General features: G+C 42.1%; 1 protein-coding gene and 1 long non-coding RNA gene across 3 annotated transcripts in view; both read left to right on the forward strand.

The window, feature by feature from the left end:
- LOC310750210 overlaps window positions 1-22,183 on the forward strand; it is a 185,299-nt gene that overhangs the window by 141,318 nt on the left and 21,798 nt on the right. The window lies entirely within an intron of this gene.
- On the forward strand, window positions 1,752-21,357 carry NSRP1 (nuclear speckle splicing regulatory protein 1). Of its 2 annotated transcripts, none has more exons than XM_083587774.1 (7): window positions 1,752-1,869; window positions 4,409-4,490; window positions 12,298-12,354; window positions 15,684-15,815; window positions 16,408-16,615; window positions 17,394-17,502; window positions 19,740-21,357. In XM_083587774.1, exons 1-7 carry the CDS (start codon window positions 1,850-1,852, stop codon window positions 20,671-20,673), a joined length of 1,542 nt encoding a protein of 513 aa, XP_083443900.1. In that variant the 5' UTR covers window positions 1,752-1,849; the 3' UTR covers window positions 20,674-21,357. The 2 variants fall into 2 exon arrangements, with proteins under 2 accessions (XP_083443900.1, XP_083443901.1); XM_083587775.1 differs by lacking the exon at window positions 1,752-1,869 and adding an exon at window positions 1,969-2,060.

Genomic DNA, 22,183 nt, shown 5'->3' on the forward strand with positions numbered 1-22,183 from the left:
CATTCTAACATTCATTAATTTTACAATATTTCTGTAGATAGTCTTTAAATTTCTTCCAATCTTCTTCCACCGCCTCTTCTCCCTGGTCCCGGATTCTGCCAGTCATTTCTGCCAATCCCATATAGTCCATCATCTTCATCTGCCATTCTTCCAAAGTGGGTAAATCTTGTGTCTTCCAATACTTTGCAATAAGTATTCTTGCTGCTGTTGTAGCGTATATAAAGAAAGTTCTGTCCTTCTTTGGCACCAATTGGCCGACAGCGTCCCTTTGCACAAGAAGCGGTTTAGTCCTGCTGGCCACATGACCCAGAAAACTGTCTGTGGACAAACACCGGCCCCCTTGGCCTGAAAGCGAGATGAGCGCCACAAGCCCATAGTCACCTTTGACTGGACTCAATCATTCAGGAGTCCTTTACATTTTACCAGAAAAATACAATATTAATGAAGAGAAGCAGAAGCGGTAGTAATAATTTTTTTTAGAAAGGTGGGGGAAATATTGATCAAGAGCACTGGCATAGCCGGGGGGGGGGGGGCAGCTGCCCCTACTAGATCAAGTAAAACGAAAGAAATACTTAACTAACGGACCAATCACGTCGGTTCTACCCCCCTAATAAAAGTCCTGCCCCCCCCCCCACAAAAATCCTGGCTAGCCCCATGCCCAGATCTGTGACATTGCCCATGACCAAGAGACTCTGAAGCACGGCCAGATTTAGATTTGATGAGGCTCTAAGCTACTGAAGGGAATGGGGGCCTTTTATATGTCCAGCTGTCCTTTGTCAACAACAAATTGTCGCTGTTTTTTTGAGCTGAATAAATGCTATTTGGTAGTTTAAGGCCCTAATAGGTATCTAAAGCCATTTGCACATAACAAATAGGAGCCTACACAACACAAAACACTGTTGCTGTATGTAGGTTTTATTTCATTCATTTTTTCTCTTATGTTTTGGAAATGCACATCCAGTTTTTCCCCCTTTAATTTTTTTGGGGAGCCCCCAAGAGTGTGGGGCCCTAAGCTATAGCTTGTTTAGCTTATACAGTAAATCCAGCACTGCTCTGAGGTGGTAATATTAAGAACGAATAAGCTAGGGGGGAAATTGTATTGACAAAGAGACCCTGAAGCGGTAATAATAACAATAATTGCGGAGTATGCTACAACAGCAGCAAGAGTTCTTTTAGCAAAGTATTGGAAGACACAAGAACTACCCACGCTGGAAGAGTGGCAGACGAAGGTGATTGACTATATGGGACTGGCCGAGATGACTGGCAGAATCCGTGACCAAGGGAAAGAGACGGTGGAAGAAGATTGGAAGAAATTTAAAGTTTATCTTAAGAACTGTTGTAAAATTAATGAGTGCTAAAATGTCATGGGTAACGTAAAACAGAATTGCAGCGATAAATGATTGGGTAAGAGAAAAAGGATTAAAGAAATTGAATCATAAGTAATTGAAATTAGGGGTTGCTGAAAAAGTTTAAAACAGGGATGCAGAAAAGGGAGGTATGGGGAAGTCGTTGAAATAAGGTTTAAGAAAAAAAGGTTATGAAATTATACGTGTTTACATGTTTGTTTGTTAATGTGTTATGTTGTGAATTGTTAGTTTTTGTGTGTTAATATATGTTGTAAAACCAATAAAAATTTATTATATAAAAAAAAATTAATAACAACAATTGCGGAAATTAAGTGAGTGTGTGGGAATAAACATTGGCGAATCTGGGGCGGCGTCGAATCCGCAGTTGCCGAGCGCGAAGCTGAGGCGAGAAAAAGAGGCGGGAAAGAGCAACTCGGCGGCGGCGCCGGCTGCTGCCCTCCGCCCCTCCCTCCCTCGTCCCGCCCTCGCGCCGCGTCGCCAAGATGGCGGCTCCGAGCAAGCAGTGAGTGTGGGGGAGGGGAGGCGAAGGGGCCGCGGAGCTGAGGGGGAACCAGGATGGGGGGGGTTTGGGGTTGGGGTGGAGAGGAAGCCAAAGGGAAGGAGCCGCGGGGTCGGGGTGGGAATCGGGGCAGGAAAAGGCAGGGGCGGCGTGGAGGAGAAACGGAGCCGGGAGAGGGGAAACCCCCGGCCTGGGTCCGTGTGCGTCGAAACTGACAAGACCCAGGAAGGGACCGGGGCGGTTTTATTTTATTTTCCGAGGAGGGGGCACCACCTGCCGGGAGGGAGGCCAAGGCGGCAGTGAGGTCGTGGTGGGGGCTGAGGGGGGCCATGAGGAGGAGGAAAGTAGGGCCGGAAGATGGGGCTGAGGTAATTTCGGGGTGGCCGAGAGAGAGGAGGCGGGACTGAGGCGATTTTTCGGGGAGGGCGAGGCGGGTCTGATCCAGAAGGTGAAGCGGGGATTTGGGGGGAAACGATGAGGAACAAGGCCCCTCCCAATTATTTATCATTATTTATTGCATTTCCGTTACACCTTTCCCTCCCAAGTTGCTCAAGGTGGTGAACATTCATTAATCCCCCCTGTGAGGTAGGTTAGGCTGAGCAGCAATGGCCTGGTGGGGGGTTCAAACTGTGGTCGCCCCCCGGCAGAAGAAGAATGGAAGAAATTCAAAGACTATTTGCAAAAATATTGTAATATTAAGGAATACTGAGTGATGTTGGATTGAAATTAAGGGGTTATCAGCTGTAATGGTACAAAAGAATATGAAAAAATAGTTCTTTTTTTGTATATAAGCAAAAGTATAAGTTAAAATAATTTAAGAAGATGGATAGAAAATAAGGCTTTTAGCTGTAATGCTATGAGATAAGGATTTGCTGGATGAACAATTTGAACTGGAATACAAGAAGGGGAGGTATGAGGAGGTCAGAGAAATACGTTATTGAAAAATAAGATATGAAATTTATGTGTTTTTAATATTTTTTCTTTTTAATTTTTTTCCTTTTTTTCTTGGTTTGTATAAAATGGAAAATCTTAATAAATATCTTCATTTAAAAAATAAAAACGGTGGTCGCCCCCAGATGTTGGTCTGACCCTCTAACCCAGCCTTTCTCAGCCCCAGATGTCCTTGCACTACAGCTCCCATCATCCCCGACCACTAGTCATGCTGGTTAGGAATGATGGGAGTTGTAGTCCAACAACGTCGAGGGACCCAAGGTTGAGAAAGGCTGCTCTGACCTCTACGTCGCACTGTGTGTGATTTCCTCCCTGAACCCAAGACTCAACCCTACAGGAGCATGGGTTGCACTGTGTTATTTATTTATTGCATTTATATCCCACCTTTCTCTCCCACCTCAAGGTGGTGTACATGATTCTATGTGCTTTCCCATTTAAATCCCGACAGCAGCCCTGTGAGGCAGGTTAGGCTGAAAGACAGTGACTGGCCAAAGGTCACCCAGCGAGCTTCTTTGGTGGAGTGGAGATTTGACTGTGTCTCCCCTAGGCCTAGTCTTGACACTTTTAACTCAGGCTTTCCTCCACCTGGTGCCCTCCAGCCCCAGCACTGTACCGGTGTGATGGGTTGGGCTGATGGGAGTTAGAGTCCGAAACATCTACACTCTGCAGTGTGTCAAGTTTGGGAATGTGACTTCAACCACTATGTCACACTGTTGCTAGTTGGGAAAAAGAAGCCACCTCTTCCATTAATGGCGGTTCTTAAAAGTACTTTATTTATTATTTTTGATGCAAGCACTTAAACTGCAGTTGGCAGGCACTGTTTTAAAAGAAGCATCTTTCTCTAACACAGAGGAGATGATGCCTCTTCCCAAATGGCACCTGTTGTAACTCTTGCGGATTCTCTAAAAACAGAGATGCTTCTGACCCACTTGTATGCCTTTTCCTTCAAAAATATTGTTTTATCCACTTCTTTACTTTGATCTATTTTTTTTTTTTGGTATTTTTATTAAAAACAGTTATAGCCATTTGTGGCACCCTCAGTGTGGCTAAAACATTAACTCAATATAAGAATATGAAAATAATGTAAAGAAAAGGCCAATAAATTATTAGCAGCAGATACAAGAATCCAGATTACTTGACCCAGTATGAATGCCCAACATATTTTGGTTTGATTTATAAAAGCAGAAAGAACACTCACCATGTCTCCTTGCCTAATTTCCTTAATTAAATGGCATCATGTTTCACATAATTACAAACATAACAAAAGTAATCATAAACAATAAATAAAACATATTAGAAGTACACGACCAAATTGAACAATTTCCATATAACTCATAAGATTTAAAAAATAAAGATACAAAAAATTAACATAAACAACAGCCACAATTCTCCAGCCCAAGAGTCTGTTCAGCAGACTCACCTTTGGTAGCTGCAGTCAGTCAGTCAGTCAGTCAGGGCCCTGTTTTCCATGCTGTCAGCAAAGCTAGTGCTGTTTTGTGTTTCTTCTTTATATTTCAGACTTTGCTACAGCTGAAAAATACATTACCAAGACTACTGAACATATATTCAATATTCATTTTTCTCTCCACAGATATGGACTTATATTTCCCAAGAAAGCGCAGCAGAAAACCTTTGTCAAACATGCAGTGTTTATGGATGACTCAGATGATGAGGTTAGTTTTTTTGTTGTGATTTGTTTCATTTATTATGTTTGTAAGAGGACAAAGTCCAAGATATACATGGAGGCTTCCAATGCAGTTTTCAAAAATTCCAGTTAAAACTAAATTTCAATTTATTTAAACCAACTAAAATACAGGTTCAAAACCACTGTAGCAGCAGATCAGTAAATCAGCCTAGTATTCTACCAAGCATCCTGGGAGTAATGTCATGTGAACTCAGTTGTGACCTACTTTTGGGTAGACCTGCATAGCTATATGCTGTTAAAGAGCCTAGCCAGCTTGCTGAATTCTTTCGGAATGAGGAAGGATTTATCTACCGGCTTAAAGGCCTTTAAAAAAGTGGGCTATTCAGGTGTCTTTTGGGATGGAGTTCCATAAAGACAAATTACAAGTACTGTAGAGAGAAGATGCTACTCTTTGCTTCTGTCAGACGAATCTGAGAAAGCATTTGGCTCAGAAGTCACATCTGACAATGTGATCCCAGTATACACAGGGAATATGGGCATACCTTATAATTTAACTTTAAAATAACCCCCCATAGTATAAATTGTTTTTCCAGTAGAGGGTGCTGTATGCCATAGAACCATAATTTAAGTATCTATTATTCTTTGTGAGAAAATTATTTGCAAGCAGTGTGGCAGGACTATGTAGTCTATAAATAGGCTTAGTTCTCATAGATGAAGGATCAGTATTGCTGCTTTCAGGATGTTTAACAACCCGAGTTCTTATCAATATGTTGAAGATACTTTGATCTTAGCAGCAGGAATAGTAATTTAAATTCAATGGAAAATGGGACACTTGGTATCACTCACTCTGGAATGCATCTATAATTAAGAATATTACACATAGAATCAAAGAATTGTAAGTTGGAATGGACCCTGTGGGTCATCTAGTCTAACCCCCTGCAATACAGGAATCCTGCATACAGCCATCCCTAAGTGGGTTTGAACTACCAACCTTCTGGTTAACAGCCAGATGCACTGACCCATTATGTCACCCTTTGTATGACTGGAGATTTCAACAGGGACTAGAACATCCAGGCACTTTTTATATGATTTGGCAGTCTTTTATGACATATACAGCAGAGCCATCATTTTCAAAACTAACTTTTCTACAAGCCTGGCAAATCTCGAACGATACTTGATAATCAGATAACAATGAAAGTTTTTACTTAGGCTTTGTTATTTTAACCCATGTGCAACTGTACTCATTCTGCGTGCCAATTTTATAGTTTTGTTTTCCACCTAAGTTTTATCTGTCAGACTGTTTTAAATACATTATACAATAAAAAACTTTTCAAAAATATGTTAAAGATACAGGTGCCATAATTTAAACTTTTGATTGGTTTATAGCAATTCACATTATAATACATAAGAAGTCAATTAGTGCTGTATATATAAAAAGCCAGTTACTGGATTTGGTTTGCTTTGTCACATTTAGGTGTGACGTAGAAGAGCCTTGGAGCAGGACTGTAACTCAACAATAGAGCACATGTGTTGCTTGCAGAAGATCTCAGGTTCAATCTCCAGCATTTTGAATTAGGTCTGGGAAAGACCTGTGTCTGAAACTCTGGAGAGTTGCTGATCATCAGTGTCAGCAGTATTGAGCTAGATGGACCAATGATCTAATTCAGGTTGAAGCAACTCCCTATCGCGTAGAAACAAAACCCAGGGCAAAGCTATAAGGATGGGATGTTCTCTGATCCCTATGGCTGTTCTGAATCGTTGGCCCAAAGGAGGGCTCATGAGAGTAGGCAGATGCAGGAATACCAAAGAAGGATGTCAAAAGCAGCAGAATGGCCAATTCTAGTGCTTTATTAAAGAAGGCGTAGACTTACAGCAAAGTAGCCTGCCAGTTCATCTAGGCTTTGCAGACGCAGGACAGACACCGCAACAAGGAGATGGCTTGTTTGCACCCAAGCAAACATGCATATGTTCTTTATACTAATAAATATAATAAATAAATAAAATATACACAAAGCAGCATACATCATTTCACCTAACTAGATGAAGGCATAGGTGGCAAATTCCCAAATCTTACAGATAGTTCCCCTTTCTGGGCTTAGCCCAGCGTCCCAAGCCCACAGATAAGGATAGCATCAAAGTAAGCCAATTAGCTTATATCAAAGCAAGTGAGCTCATTGCTAAAACAACTATCAAATATTTGTGGGGTTATCTTGACTACCAAGATGGCAAAGCTTCTGGAACAGTTCACCTTTGGTTCAACACAATGGGTAAAAGGAAACAAGCTGTTTCTTTGGGACCCTCAGGGGTACCCCCGACCTTTGCCCTGGATTTTCAACTTTCATTTAAAAATAAATGAAGTCACTAGCTCTTTTAATGATGCCGATCTGAAGAAAAATCAGCTGGCAATATTCTTAGTTGCTAAACTTTATAACATTAAGCCCAGTAGACAAATTGTTTAGAGTTTTCTCATTGACATTCAGTGCCCTCCCAGAGTATCCTTAGGTTCCCCACTTTCCCCCTGTACACTCTATTTCTGCTCTTGCCCACGCCTGATCTTCTCTTAACTAATGAGAAATAGGCAATGATTTACTAACTTCTAGTCTAATGTACTATTTAAAGAGAAGAAAAATATGCATCATCACTGGTTTTAATGGGTGGTTGAGAATTGGCTTTTCACACACACACACAATTTGATTATGATTTTTTCAAACAGGTTCTCTCATCTGTAAATAGAGTGTACAGAGGAGAATGATAGCCTTTTTATATTGTCCCTTTGATCTGGCATGGCGGGTGATGGGGGGAAGCATCTTACAGAACTCCCCATGTTATTTCACAGCCCACAAAGTAGGTAATAAATCCAGCGACTGCCTTTATCATCAACCAAAAAATAAGATCATTTTTAAAAAACAAAATTACTTTATTAGTTTAGTAATAATTTTAGGCCTTTCCGAGATAAGGAGCTGCGTTTGGGAGGGGTTTCATTTCCTGGCTGCTTCCATATCAGCAAAAACTACGCCTTGCGTGTCTGAAGATGGTGTATTTATAACTGAACTCTAATAAAGTCCATGCCAGCAAACCTGCACACCTGACTTGGCCATGGTGATCATATATTAGATAGAAAACTTTTGTTCCATTAAAAAAATGTTACTATGCATATTTCATTAAGATTTTCTTTGCTGTATTGAGAGGTTGTTTAATCTTTCTCTTATAATTTCCAAGTTATACAGCGAAGTGAATGTGTATGAGTATGCATGGAGAACAGGACTAGTTTTAGGACTTATGCTGTATTAGGCATAAAGGAGGTAAAATAATGTTCTGGGTTTTTAATTTTTTAAAATTATTTATTTATTTGGTGCTATCAGCATGTCTGTTGCTTTCTGTAAGCTCCATGGAGTTTTCTTTTCTTTTACATTCAAGAAGTGTATGAATTATTTGAAAGATATATTTACGTAGTACAAGAGGGCAGATACTTGTCTCAAGGAGCTTCCAGACTAAAATTTGACACAGAGGAAACAAAGGAGGAATGGGAAGGAAATGTAGGCAGGGGGTACTTAGAGAGATGGAAAAAGTGAGCGTTAAGGAAAGTTTCAATGGAAGTTAGAGATAGAACTTCACTCAGGTGGTCACAGAGGCAGTTCCAATCTTAATGTGCAGCAAGAGGTAAATGCTGAAGAAGCAGAAGGACTTTAGCCATCTGCAGTTGGTGAAAAATGGGGTTTTGTAGAACTCTGGAGCAGGGCACCCCTCTTCCTCTTCTCTGCAGCCTCAGTGGGTGTCAGGAGTCTGTTGCTTCAAACCCTGTTTAGTCAAACAAGAAAAGGTAGTACGGTGTCCCGTTTGCAGTTTTATAGTTCTACAAGTTAAAAGGAGCTCATTGAATGCTATCATTCACAAAGAATGCTGTGAACATTTTGTGACAAACCTTGTGCTTCTGATGCTAAATATATTGTTAACTAGTAATAAAAGCAATATGTGGAGTTTCACCCACACACTTAAGACAGAGTTTAACTCTTAAAAAAGAAAAGAAAGATCAAGAGTTATTAAAGCCTGCTGCTCTGTGTAGCTTTAATGGAAGAGAGGTCAGCATATCCAATATTTCTGTGAACCTTCATTTCCTTCACTCTAATCCAGAAGCCAACACACACCTTGATGTGTTGCCAATCTGTTTCATGTGACAGTTGAATCCAAAATGGTCTGTTTGGTCCAGCCACTCTGACTGAGACTACAATGATAAGTGATATATAAATAGTTGAAATACTTTTTAAAAATGTGCAGTCTTCCTTATTTCAGGAGCAGAACAACCCTATAATATCTTTTTTTTTATCTGATCCACAAGATAAAGAGGGAGTGATGCTCTTCATCCATTCTAGCTGCTTTATAGGCAGGGGTAAGAGAGCTTGTGAAGCTGTTGGAGCACTTTATAAATCTTATTTTAAAAGGGTACTTTGTGTCAAGAAGAAAAAAACAGTTTGGCAGCCTAAGAGAAGGCTGTACCAGGTGTAGCAAAAGCATGAAAGAAGGACTGAAATAAAAGAGGAATAATGAAAATGGATAGAATAAAGTAAAAATTTAAAAGATTTGCAATATGGGGAACAAACTCTGCAGTTCTCGTTGTGTTTCAGTTCTTTTCCCTTTAGGGAGCAACACATTTCCTGGTGTTTTTAGTGCAGGGTTAAGAGAGTTTTCCCTTTCAGAAAATATTATAAGTTCAAGCTTTGTGTCTCCAAAGAATACCATGTTTGGGGGCAAACAGAAATCCCATGCCAGATTGCTGACTTCGTAAGGTTCTTTAATAAACGACCTGTTGATAAGTAGAAATAATACAAAAGAACAGGAAGTTCCCATCTATCAATCCTCTCAGCACAACAGGAAATTGTCACCCATAAAGCTCTGGAAGAGGTGTTTGTGCTGGCGCTGTTTTCCTTAAACTTCTTGGCGCGCTGTGCAAACAAATGACAGGTGGACCGCTTTAGAATTTTATGTACTGAAATTGAGGCCTCTATATTACTTTTATTGTTTGCATAATCTCCAGACACTAGTACACTTAACCGCCTACAGGCAGGTCTGGGGAAAACTATTGTGAATTTTAAATATTTTGATGGAGAGAAATGACTTATGCATGAAGAATAGACCAATTTCATGAAAATGTTGGACAAAATATGTCAGTTATTTTGAGTTGAAATATAATTAGCTAAGTCCCTCAGGTTGAAGACATATTTTCTGAGCCAATTAATGCACGATGGGGTGAACTCCCGTTGCTCAGTCCCAGCTCCTGCCCACCTAGCAGTTCGAAAGCACGTCAAAGTGCAAGTAGATAAATAGGTACCGCTCCGGCGGGAAGGTAAACAGTGTTTCCATGCGCTGCTCTGGTTTGCCAGAAGCGGCTTAGTCATGCTGGCCACATGACCTGGAATCTGTCTGCGGACAAACGCTGGCTCCCTCGGCTTATAGAGCGAGATGAGCGCCGTAACCCCAGAGTCGTCCGCGACTGGAACTAACGGTCAGGGGTACCTTTACCTTTACCTTTATCTTCTGCATGCATGGCCAACCTTCCTTCAGAGCCAGTAAACAATGTTTCTTAATCGGTCATGGATAGGGCAATCAGCATCTTCCAAAGGTCAGTTGATCTATACTTCCTGTGTAGTGCTTTTGATACATTGTCCAGCTGAGCTAGTCCCAAACCTGTTTCTTCATGATAAAAGAATGACATATAAACTGACCGTGGCCGGGTTTTTTAATGCAGCTATGGCTATGGTGGATGAACACCAAAGGTCTATCTAGTCTAGTATTCTCCCTCCAGCAGCAGCCTGCCAGGTGCCATTGCGGAGTTCAGAAGTGAAAGCTCTCCTCTTCTTTTACAGCACTTGGTATTTGGTTCTAGGTGCCTTCTTACAGGGGCATACAATGGGTTCTTCATTGTAGCCACTCCTATCATAGAATTGTAAAGTTGGAAAGGACCCCAAGGGTCATTTAGTGCAACCCCCTGTAATGTGAAGCTTCAGGTGAGCAGTCCTGGATTCAGCACCACAGTACATTGGCATAAAAGAGTTGTTCAAACATTTGCTTGGTACTTCAAGGAGGTAGGAAAGCAGCATACACGAGTGCAGTTCAAAACCTAGAGAACCTTTATTGTTGATAGTTCAGTTCTGTGTCAGAAACAAGAAAAATGGCACATGGCACTTCTGCGAGAGCAAATTAATATTCAAGTCAGTTTGAATTTGCTGTGTGTCATGGTGAGTCAGCTTTCTTCATCCCACTTGGACATCAATGTATAAGAATAAAATAAAAAATTACCTGCTGCTTGTTTTCCATTTGCTTTTTTTTAGTATTATGAAGTGCTGGTGACAAAAGTTCTTCCACTTGTAAGAAAAGCTGATGTTCAGTATGAGTCATGGCAGGATTGGAAAACTACGATAGCTGCCAAAATGTTAAAAAAGATATTTTTCATGTTCCCCTGTCACCTGGTGGAGGGAAAGGAATATTTGATTGTTAATGCCCTATAAACAAGTGGTCTTTGTAGTTACATTTGTTCAGCAAACACAGGGAGTTGCAGATCTATGTAGAATTAGGAAATGTGAAGAAGAGATCTGGTTTGCTTCACTTTATTGGGAATAAGGAAACTGCATTCTGAACTAAGATAGCAGGGCTGTTTCCATTGCTGTTCTTAATACACTGCTTTCTAGTGTGATGTTCTTCTCCCCGCATAACATGCTTTGGAGGTGGGTGGGTGGGTGTGGTATCCTACTTACAAAATAACCACTTTGTAATGACTGAATTGCTCTTTACATCTTCAGAGCAGGCTTAGGTAACTGAGTTAGAGATGTTTGGTGCTAGGTGAGCTCTGACAACAGCCCAACACATCCCATGGAGTTGGAGCCCTTTATGGTGCCTACAGCATCTGCCACAATCCACATGAAGGGCCCAGCCAGTGTCTTGCCCTGCCTTGCCTTGCCTTTCTGCTGCTGCCTCTCAGCAAGAGCAACATCTTCTCCAGCTGCAGCTGAGATCTGGCCCAGGTCTATTTCACAGCCAGCCCCGATCCCAGGCTGAGTTTCTCAATTTTTAATGTAGTAATGTACCTGCATCATAAGCTGTAATATAGTACGATGCTTAACAAAGGGAAAAACAACAGTTTGAACATAAATATTTTACTAAAACAGTATAAGGGAGCTTTCTGTGTTCCTAATCCTAAGAGTGCCTGGACCAACCCAGCCAGATGGGTGGGGTATAAATACAGTGGAACCTTGGTTGTCAAACATAAGCTGTTCCGCAAGACGGTTCGACAACCGAGGCGCAAAGGGTAGTTGGCAAAGTCAATTGAGAAAACTGAATAAAATGCAGCAGAAGCTGTTAAATGTCCAAAAAACGTTCAAAATGGAAGCAATTACTTTGGGGTTTTCAGCGTTCGGAAACCGAGGTACTACTGTGATAAAATTATTATTATAACCATGTTTATTCTTAAGTCCCACCGTCTTCATTGGGACTTAATATGTTATCAGTGTGCAGATGGTTATGTTGACCACATAGCTCTTCTCAATACAGTACTTTATGGACAAAGAAAATTATATTAGTTGGCGGATGCCGATGACAGTGTTTCTCTACTGATGACCTTCCATATTTATTTGCTTTTAAGCTGTTTTGAAAATGTAGCAAACTTGTAGTGGCCTTCAACATGGTCATATTAATACTGGAAGTCAGTCTCTCTGGGGGCATACTCCCAGGCAAGTGTTCTTAGGACTGCAACCTTATTTATTTTTTAAACTATTGTGGGCTATACAAAACAAAAATAGCATATTTATATGTAACTTAATATGCCAAAATATTTTTTTCTTCAGTCTTCTGTGGGTGAGAGCCTTCAACGAGAAGCCTTGAAAAAGCAAGCAATGAAACAAGTAAGTTGGCAATACGTGTACACACACACATCTTGCTCCTTGGTTTCTGGTCTCATTACACAAATATATATATGGTGGTGGTTGTTATACTGATATCAATGTATATGGCAATTTGCCCTGAAATGTATAGAAAGAGAGAATGCTCTCTCCTGAGGAACATGCCACCTAAATTAGAACAGGGTAAGGCCAGTAAAGGGACGCGGGTGGCGCTGTGGGTAAAACCTCAGCATGGTCGGCTGTTCGAATCCCCGCGGCGGGCTGAGCTCCCGTCTTTCGGTCCCAGGTCCTGCCCACCTAGCAGTTCGAAAGCACCCTTAAGTGCAAGTAGATAAATAGGTACTGCTTTCTAGCGGGAAGGTGAACGGTGTTTCCGTGTGCTGCGCTGGTGCTGGCTCGCCAGAGCAGCTTCGTCACGCTGGCCACGTGACCTGGAAGTGTCTCCGGACAGCGCTTGCCCCCGGCCTCTTAAGTGAGATGGGCGCACAGCCCTAGAGTCGGACACGACTGGCCCGTACGGGCAGGGGTACCTTTACCTTTAAGGCCAGTAACCATGACAGCATGCTCCATCTTAAAATCTGACTTTCCACTCTCATGCATTGAGGTAATGCTAGTGTTTCCGCCCCAACCCTCCAGTAAGATTTTAGTAAAGCCTTCAATGTAACAACTTGCCTGGTAGCCATAGGCAATCAGTAATTCCATTCAGGTAAGTAAGCAATCTAGTAGAGGAGAGACAGATCACTCTTGTCTCTCCTCCACAAATCTGCTTGGTAGAAAGCACTTTTTTTTTACTAGCCTGCCAAGAGGCTGGCAGACCGCAGTTTCATGTTTGTTGCAGAGGAGCGTGTTCTACAGCCTGCATTGAAATGCAGTCTAGCTTCTTAGCCAACAGTAGAAAAGAAAAGAAATCCAGACCAGCAACTTTGGTAGGCTTATTTACCTGGCTGTCCTACACCAGTGCAAATGTTTAGAAATAGGAGGTTAACACTGGCACCTGGCAAGGCTAATGGTTTTCCTATAGGGCTGTCAACCAGTATATTTCACCAAGTTTTGGCAGCAAGTGTTAAAAAAATTAGAGTGGCAGCTGTTCTTCTTTTCATAATAGTTTTTTTTAAAAAAATTATATTCGTGTAATGTATAAATGAATTATTGGATTATTTTATGTGATTCATCCTCATAATTTTACACACCAGCCCTGTCCTCTTGGCACTCGGTTTTGGAACTGCAACACTTTCCTTATTAACAATGACATAATTTATATCAAAGCTTGAATTTTTAGTTTCCATGACTGTGTTTGCGTAATAAACAGTTCCGCTTTTATACAACTCTGTTTTTCTTGGGTTTATTTTGGCTATGTCAAGTTGTTACAGAAAAACAACCCTGCTGCAAGCCTTGAAGCAGGTTGCCATATATCTACTCATAGTTTACAATGCACCATTAAACGTGGAGACTAATTTAGCATCCACACTGTAAAAACCACCAGGAGAGGCAAATTCCTTCTCTGACATCAAATATAGGACTCCTTGACTGACTACTTGTGTAACTTTTGTTTCAGAATGAAAGTCTTAATACTATGAGAAAACAAAAGGAACTTGTCCACTGTTTAGATTTCCACCACACTTGGCTAAATTGTGATAGAGAGAAAAGACATGGAGCCAATAATTTTTTCTATAATAGAAATACTGGCCTTTGGGTTACATAAACACAGAAGATGGTTTTGCAGATTATGATGAGTATGAGAGATAACATCTCTGTGGTTTGCACCTAGTGGAAACATTCATGGCCCCTTGGTTTCCTGTAGGGAAGGGAGAAGGCTTACTCAATTGCTCCCTGGGACTTCTGGGCAAGGTGGTAGAGTTAACTTAGACTCACACTTGGGTTTGCTATTGGGAAGAGGGGAATGTTATAGACTAGGCATGCCCAAGAGGTGGATCGCGATCTGCTGGTAGATCATGGGGAGTTCCTGGTTGATCTCTGGCCCCTCAGCGATCTCCTTACAAAAAAACAAAAAACAACCCACAATTTTGGCTTCCTAAAAAACCCTCCACAACTTTGGGTAGATCACTGCCAGTCTTTTTACGACAATGGGTAGATCACTGCCAGTTTTTTTATACTGTGAATAGATTGCATACTATTGGGAGTTGGACGTCCCTGTTATAGACCTTACCTGTGTGTGCGTAAAAATGAACACATACTTCTCTGTATATATAATCAATCATAGTGTTTCTTTGGCCAGGGAGACAAAGTGGGATACAATAACCATGAAGATTGTTCTCATTTTGCTCAGGCACTAACCATGATCTCTGGGTTAGCATTATGTCCAACCCGCAGAATGTGGTTTGTTGATAGGAGAGAACAAACCATGGTGCAACATTGTGGTTTTTTTAGAGTGAAACAAACTGTGATCCTTGGATGTAACTCTAAGCCAGGCAAGAGTGTTTGTTACTGCTGCTGTCTAGAGGAGAGGAGCAAAGTAGGAACTTCTGTTTTGTTTTTTTTTGTAAACCATAGTTTGCCATTAGGGACGCGGGTGGCGCTGTGGGTTAAACCACAGAGCCTAGGACTTGCCGATCAGAAGGTTGGTGGTTCAAATCCCTGCGGCGGGGTGAGCTCCTGTTGCTCGGTCCCTGCTCCTGCCAACCTAGCAGTTTGAAAGCAAGCCAGTGCAAGTAGATAAATAGGCACTGCTCCGGCAGGAAGGTAAACGGCGTTTCTGTTCGCTGCTCTGGTTCGCCAGAAGCGGCTTAGTCCTGCTGGCCACATGACCCGGAAGCTGTACGCCGGCTCCCTTGGCCAATAAAGCGAGATGAGCGCCGCAACCCCAGAGTCAGTCACGACTGGACCTAATGGTCAGGGGTCTCTTTACCTTTACCTTTAGTTTGCCATGATGGACTAACGCTACCATTGTATCAGCTTTCTATTCCAGTGGCTGTCTGTCTCTGTCTTATGTTTTTTCTGGCCCAAAGTCAGAGAGCACATCCTCAACACAGGTAAATAGTGATGTGCTGCATTTCCAGTCAGAGAGACACAGGGCCACATGATGGGGCTGTTATTTTGGCTTTAAGATTCTAGCACAAACTTCCAGAATGGAGCAGTGAGGGGTGAATAAACAGCACAGGTCTTTGGAAGCAGAAGCTTGGCAGCAAGGAGGAGAAGACTTCTCTTGTATAACCATCTGGAAGGCTGCACTAGCGCCTTAAATGTTTTTAATAAAAGTCTCTTGTTTGCAGCTTCTGTCTTAACTGAGATAATTATAGATAATACATTGCTGGACTAGCTTCCTGGAAGACTCTAATGAAAATACCATAACCTTTCTTTCCTTCCTTTTAAAGACCAAGCTTGAGATCCAGAGGGCACTGGCGGAAGACTCCACAGTGTATGAATATGACAATATTTACGACGACATACAGCAAAAGAAGGCAGAAAGTCATGCCAGCGCACTTGCAGGGAAAGGGGAAAAAAAGGTCCATACCTGGAAATGAGTATGATGTCTGTCTTTGCCTCTCTACACTAGGGATGTTTGGGGCGGTGAAGACCTCCAGCTGTGGGTGGGAAGAGGCCAAGAGGGATGTGAAGCCACTGAGGGGAAGGGAATCAAAGGTTAACACTCCCTGCACATCATGGAAAATTCAGGAGTGGGATCTGCTGATGCTGCTATTTATCATTCAAGTGACACTTTTTTATTCTTACAAACTGCATCACCTCTTTCAAGTTTACCTTCAACTGTCATGTGGGATGGGCCCTTATTCCTACTTCAAAAATGGAGAACTGAGGACTAAAAAATGGAGAACTGAGAATTATCTTTTGCAAGCCTTGGGGTTTAAGTGTAGCATCACAAGTAGGATTGGTGGCAAGCACAGATTTCACCTGGCTACTGATACCAAGCAGATTTTGTGGGCCTCTGCTCAATAACTTTGCCTTGGTACTGATGACAGCTCAGAGGGGCAGCAGTAGCTTCTGTAAAATGTATGCCACAATATTCACAGCATCTTCGATTTGTTTGCCACAGGTAATCTCAGTCTTCTTCCATTTCTTCATTGCTGTTTGTCTTTGCAGCCCAAGTACATCCAAAATATTCTCAAGGCGGCTGAGCTAAGGAAGAAGGAGCAGGAAAAGAGAATGGAGAAGAAGATTCAGAAAGAACGTGAACTGGAAGGTGGCGCGTTTGATGACAAAGAAGCCTTTGTAACATCGGCCTACAAGAAGAAACTGCAAGAAAGAGCTGAGGAGGAGGAAAGAGAGAAGAGGGAGGCAGCAATTGAGGGTGAGGAAGATGACCAGGGTGCTGATAGATTGCTCTCATGGGTGTTAGGAACCAAATTGTCAAGACTCTGAACTCACAGTAGCCTAAATGACCTTTAAGTAGGAATCATCTGGCAGATTTGGTTGTGTTCCTTTACACATTGTCTCCTTGAGGAGGTGTCAAGATGGGAAGTCTTTTTTGTTCCCGGCTTGTTCCTTTGGTTTGGGATAATGTGCGGCTTGTGAAGTAAGCTGGGGGGAGAGAGACATTTGCTTAAAGAAAACTCGGGTTTGTATGGAAATCTCCCCTCTTCAAAGCAAACACTTAGCCACTGTACAGCACTGTATCACAATATCATTTTCACAGCACAAGAAGTGTGTGTGGTTTTTAAGAATTGCCATATTGGGTTTCTTTTTTGGACTGCATGTATGCATACCAGTGATCAGCAGTTGGATTATTCTGAAATGCCCCCTTCATGTCTCCTTGAAGAGGGAACCACAGCTGCTTATACTCCCTAGTGCTCAAGAGATGGGAGATAGGTGGCACTTGATGAGACCCTCAAACTCCATCCCTGCCACATCCCCAGTTTTAGCCACACTCAATAACTTTCTAAAAACAGTAGCTAAGGAGGCTGTTCCCCACCATCACTGCCCCTATAATCTGAGTACTGTGTACAACCCCTGCTTTGTTCCAGATATCCCAGGCAATGTGGGAAATTGCAATGAAGCTTTTTCTCGCAGCTGCTCTATTGATAAATAATGATAATTCCTAATTTTATGTCCTCCTTCCCTTTTTTCAGCATGTCTGGATGTGACCAAGCAGAAGGATCTCAGTGGCTTTTACAGGCACCTGCTAAACCAGGCAGTGGGGGAAGAGGAGATGCCCAAATGCAGCCTTCGGGAGGCCAGGTAAGGTTGAAATGCAGAAAAATCAGCTTCTCTGGCAGTCGCAGTTTCAGCATCTCCTTGATGGCTTTGAGCTCAATAGAGCCAGAGTTTCGTCCCAGTTAGCAATCCTCAGCTCAGAATGGAGAGTTTCATTCTAACCAGAGTGTGCATTGTGTTTGATAACCATAAAGAAGGGACTGAATTTTTGCTCCACTCTTGGGTGGGATGGCAGTCGGAGGTCAAGTGGGTGCCTCCTCTCTCTCTGGATGAATGAGGAAAGGTTTCCTTACAGATGATGTGATGTGAGTATAGTGGGGAGCAGCCTAGGCTGGCTTATTGGCATCAAGCCAAGACATCTGTGACCTGCAAGGTGATCCTTTAATAATAACATATGGAGGGTAATTAAACTACTGTTCTCTTTCACCAGGGTGGCAGTGTGGCTTTGGGATGTTACCAGGGAGACATGGAAGGCTGTCTCCTTCCTGTTTTTGTACACATTTTTAATTGCATGATGCTATACTTCTTCCCATTTGTGTCTGTTTTTATTGTTCATTTGGTGCTCTCTTTTAGTTGTTTTTAAATGTTTCATATTTGCTCTGTGCATCACTGTGGTTGCCTTTTCTTTCTTTTTTTACGAAAAAAGAAATTAACGTGTTTTTTAAACAAAGGGAGAAGTTTTTTCAGACATAGGCAGAGTCCATAATACATTCTAGAAGAAAACCAGTTATAAAATGCTGGCACCTTAGCATGTTTCTTAATGTCCCCTGACAAACAGTCTCTCTGTGTGTGCATGTGTCCTTTTCCAAGGAAGCTATAGAAACAGCAGCGCCACTAGTGACTTTCAGATCTCAGTCTGGCTTTACCTTCCCTTAGCCAACGTCCACTCTTAATTTGAAAGGCATGTTCAAAATCATCACCATCATTATTATTTGCATTTATTAATCACTTACTACATAAATTGTCTTAAAGTGACTTAGAATTACGTAAGCTTTTACCCAGTTGATGTATATGTGGGAGAATTTTGCTTTTCTGGGTGAAGAATTTGGATTGCTTGGACAGGTAATTTTAGTGAAGTAAACAGTGTGGGTTATATCCTTAAGTGTTAGCTTCCTTATTAACTACCCAAGACTGAAACATTGTAACTTCCCTGGTCCTATCAGTTTGATAGCTATAATTATGCTATCAGCTGTTACCACCTTGTTTTGTCTTGTGTTAATCTTTCCAGAAGAGGAATATCTCTTGAATGTATGTATGGAAACATGATAAGGCTGTGCTGATCAGCAAAATACAAATGTCTCATAGTGTTACAGATGCTGTCACTGGGACATTTGGAGCATATCTGTCACTAAAGACAATGTCATCTCATTTTCCCTCTTTGGAGGACTATTTTGCAATAGTGTAGTCATCCTTTATAAGGAAGTAGTATTCTCCTTTTCTGGTAAATGGAAAATCTTGCAGCTCTTGTTTCATTAATACTAATAAATGCTCGCAGCGTATTTCTGCTAATTTGGAGAAAATCCAAAGTCCGAGTCATATTTACGGGTGTTAAAGTACTTGCCAGTTACAACATGGATTGATGAATCATTGGGTCCGAACCCTACTCCAGTATGTGATGAGGTCACGTGATGTGAACCAAACAAGTTCAGGTATAGATGACAGAAAAACAGGTGGTGATAAATACTGCCTGAGAGTGTGTGCCTGTTATGCCTCATGGCTTTGCCAACCATTCATTACAGATGGCAGCCATAATGACTGCTACATGTTCTGCTCATCACTTCCAGTAGGCAAAATGAGTGCACACCAGAGTGATAAGGAACCCATATTAAATCCCTCCAACTAGGAATGCTGTTGGTACCTTGTTTAACACAAATCAGGAGTTGAACATTTGATACACACATTCTGGATGAGAGATTAATATTTAGCCATGCATGCCACATGTTTCAATTATGCATTGTTAGTTTCAAGTAGCAGCCAGAAAGTTTTTTTGGAAGCACCCAAACACGGCATTAAAATAATGGCCAGCACCATTTATTGTCCCCAGGGCCTGGTGTTCAGAGGTGGTATACTCTCCAGGATCATGCAGTTTCTGTTTCTTGTTGTGAAATAAATGTGGTAAACTTGCAGTTTTCTACAAATTCTTGACATGAAAACATGCTTTTCTTAGAAATGTGGGTGTATGCTTTGGAGGATAAGATGATGCTAGGTTGTTCTGAGTTGGCAGGGAGTGAATTTTATTTTGTGTCTTAAAAAAAATGTAGGATAAAGGAAGAAGAACCCAGTGGGAATTCCTGTGACTCCAAGCAAATAAGCAAAAACCTGGATGAGAGGACAAGTTCCCACATTCCTCTAAAAGCAGAAGATAACCCAGATGCAGACAGTGACTTGGAAATGGATACTAGTGATGAGGAGAACAGTGCTAAAGCACACACAAACAGCGGAACTGGCAACAAAAAGGAGAGTAGGCAAGGCCACTCTGACCGTAGTGGGGAGAGTTCCAGGCATCACAGGAGCCGAAGGGACTCAAGGTCATCCAGCGAGGAGAGAAGCTGCCATCAAAAGGTGCCTTCAAGTCATCCAGAGAAAGAGGAGGGTGGGGGAAGGAAGGGAAAAAGTGGGCAGCACAGGGAAAAGGAACGTGAGAGAAGACACAGACACCATGAAAAAGAGGAGCGCTCTAGACCCGAGAACCATCATAGGAGACGGGAAGAACAGGATGAGAAGCAGAGGAGAAAAGACAGGAAAGAGAGGGATGATTATGATAGAGATCTGAAGACATGGAGAGACAGAGAGGAAAGGTATTCTGAGTGGGAACAGCAAGAGAAAGAGAGGCACAAAGAGAGGCACAGGGATAGGGAAAGGGACAAAGGGGCACAGGAACACAAAGAGGAGAAGCAGCAGCAGCAGCAGCAAGAAAGGAAAAGTAGTAGCCCTGGGCCCTTGGCGAAAGATTGCCATCGGGCTCCAGAAAGTGATAGTAGGGAAGAAAACCCCCCTAACTCTGAGAGATCATTAGAATTGAAGCACAGGACTTCAGGGGTGGGAGCAGAGGAAGCAGAGAAACCTCCAGAGAGCCAGAGCAAATTTGCAAAGCGTAGTAACGAGGAGACAGTGCTGTCAGCAAGAGACCGCTACCTGGCTCGGCAGATGGCCCGTGTGGGCACCAAGTCTTACATAGAAAAAGAAGAGGATTAGGTTTCATTTCAGGAGGAGCATATGAGGAAGGTGACACGTGCTTATCGCTGGTGGGAATACCAAGGCAGGAGGGAATTGTACACAGGAATTGAAGTACAGTAGCTTCAGGCCATTCATTTTAAGAGGATTTTAAAAAGGGGTATCCTTTTCTGCAGGAGAAATGGATAGAGAGGTATGACTTTTGGACACAGAGTGTATAGCTTGATATGGGTCTGTTCACACTGACAATCTGCACCTCAGTACCTGCTTATGCTCTGTCTTTTCAGTGCAGTGAGCTCCAGCCTGTGGCTAATAGCCTCACAGAGGTTTCCTTTAGATCATGAGCGGGGAGCCTGTGGCTCTCCAGATATTGCTGGGCTACAGCTCCCATCACCCTTGGTCCTGTTGGCTGCTGGGGATTGGAGCCCAACAACAGCTGGAGGGCCACAGCGTCCTCATCCCTGCTCTAGAGCCTGCTGTCCAGCCACAGGTACTAAGGGAAAATAAGTGTGAAAACCAAACTTAATGAGGAATACAAATAAGCCCAGAAGCAAAAATTATTATTGTTTTGTTTTATTTTTTTAAAAAAACACCACCACCACCGCTTAGTTCCACAGTGAACTTAAATGTGGGGAGTCTTTGTTTGGAGTTTTGTTAATTCTTCTGTGCAGAAACATTGAAATAAAATGAAAGATGTGAATCTTACGCTGCCCTTGACACTGTTTTGTGTTTGTGTTACTTCTTAGTCGCACCCTTCAAGCATGATAAAGTGACATATACGTAAGGGGGAGAGAGAGTCAGCAGTGCCAGTCATATGCTTGGCAGGGGAAGTTCCTCACACACAGGCTGTTGTGTGTGAAGGCTCTCTGGATCCGGCCCTGTGTGTTATAAGACGCCAAGGTTTTATAAAGCTGTCATAAAAGACACTCCTACCTTTAACTTGGCAAAGTGAGAACTTTGGCAGAGGGAATGTTTTCATAATATATTTTCAACAAAACCCTTGGAAGCACTCGTCCTTCTTACCTCACCTCCCGGTAACCTCCTCTTCTAACAGTGATGCATCAGCACCAAATTATTTTGGAAGTTTGAAGTTAAAAAAAGAAGAAGAAAAATTCAAATCACTATTGTTACTTTTACTACGCTGCTTACGATTGAGAAATCAGTTTTGGGGATTATTAACTCCCTCAGTTGCTACGACCCTGCAGTGCAGGTTTGAGGGCTTTTGGGGGTACTGTGTGCTGTTGTTTACCTTGCTGAATTAAGTCTTAATTTCTTGCAAGCCTTTTGTTTTGAAGCATCATGTGTTTTTTATCCTGTGTCCTGGGAAGCCACCGGGAAGGAAGTTTGTATCTTGCTGTTGTTATGGAGACCATAGTGATGGTGTCTTTGCCAACTCCAGAAATAGAGATGTGCTTTCCTAGTGCTTTGCGAGCGTGTTTTCTCTCTCCCCCTCTTTCCCTCTTCTGAGTTTTTAAGGAGGGAAACAACAAGGACCGTGTCACTGATAACGTCACAGGATTGTATTTCTGTT

This window comes from Podarcis filfolensis (genome assembly GCF_964270895.1).
Source record: "Podarcis filfolensis genome assembly, chromosome: 15".
In the NCBI taxonomy this organism is placed as follows: domain Eukaryota; kingdom Metazoa; phylum Chordata; class Lepidosauria; order Squamata; family Lacertidae; genus Podarcis; species Podarcis filfolensis.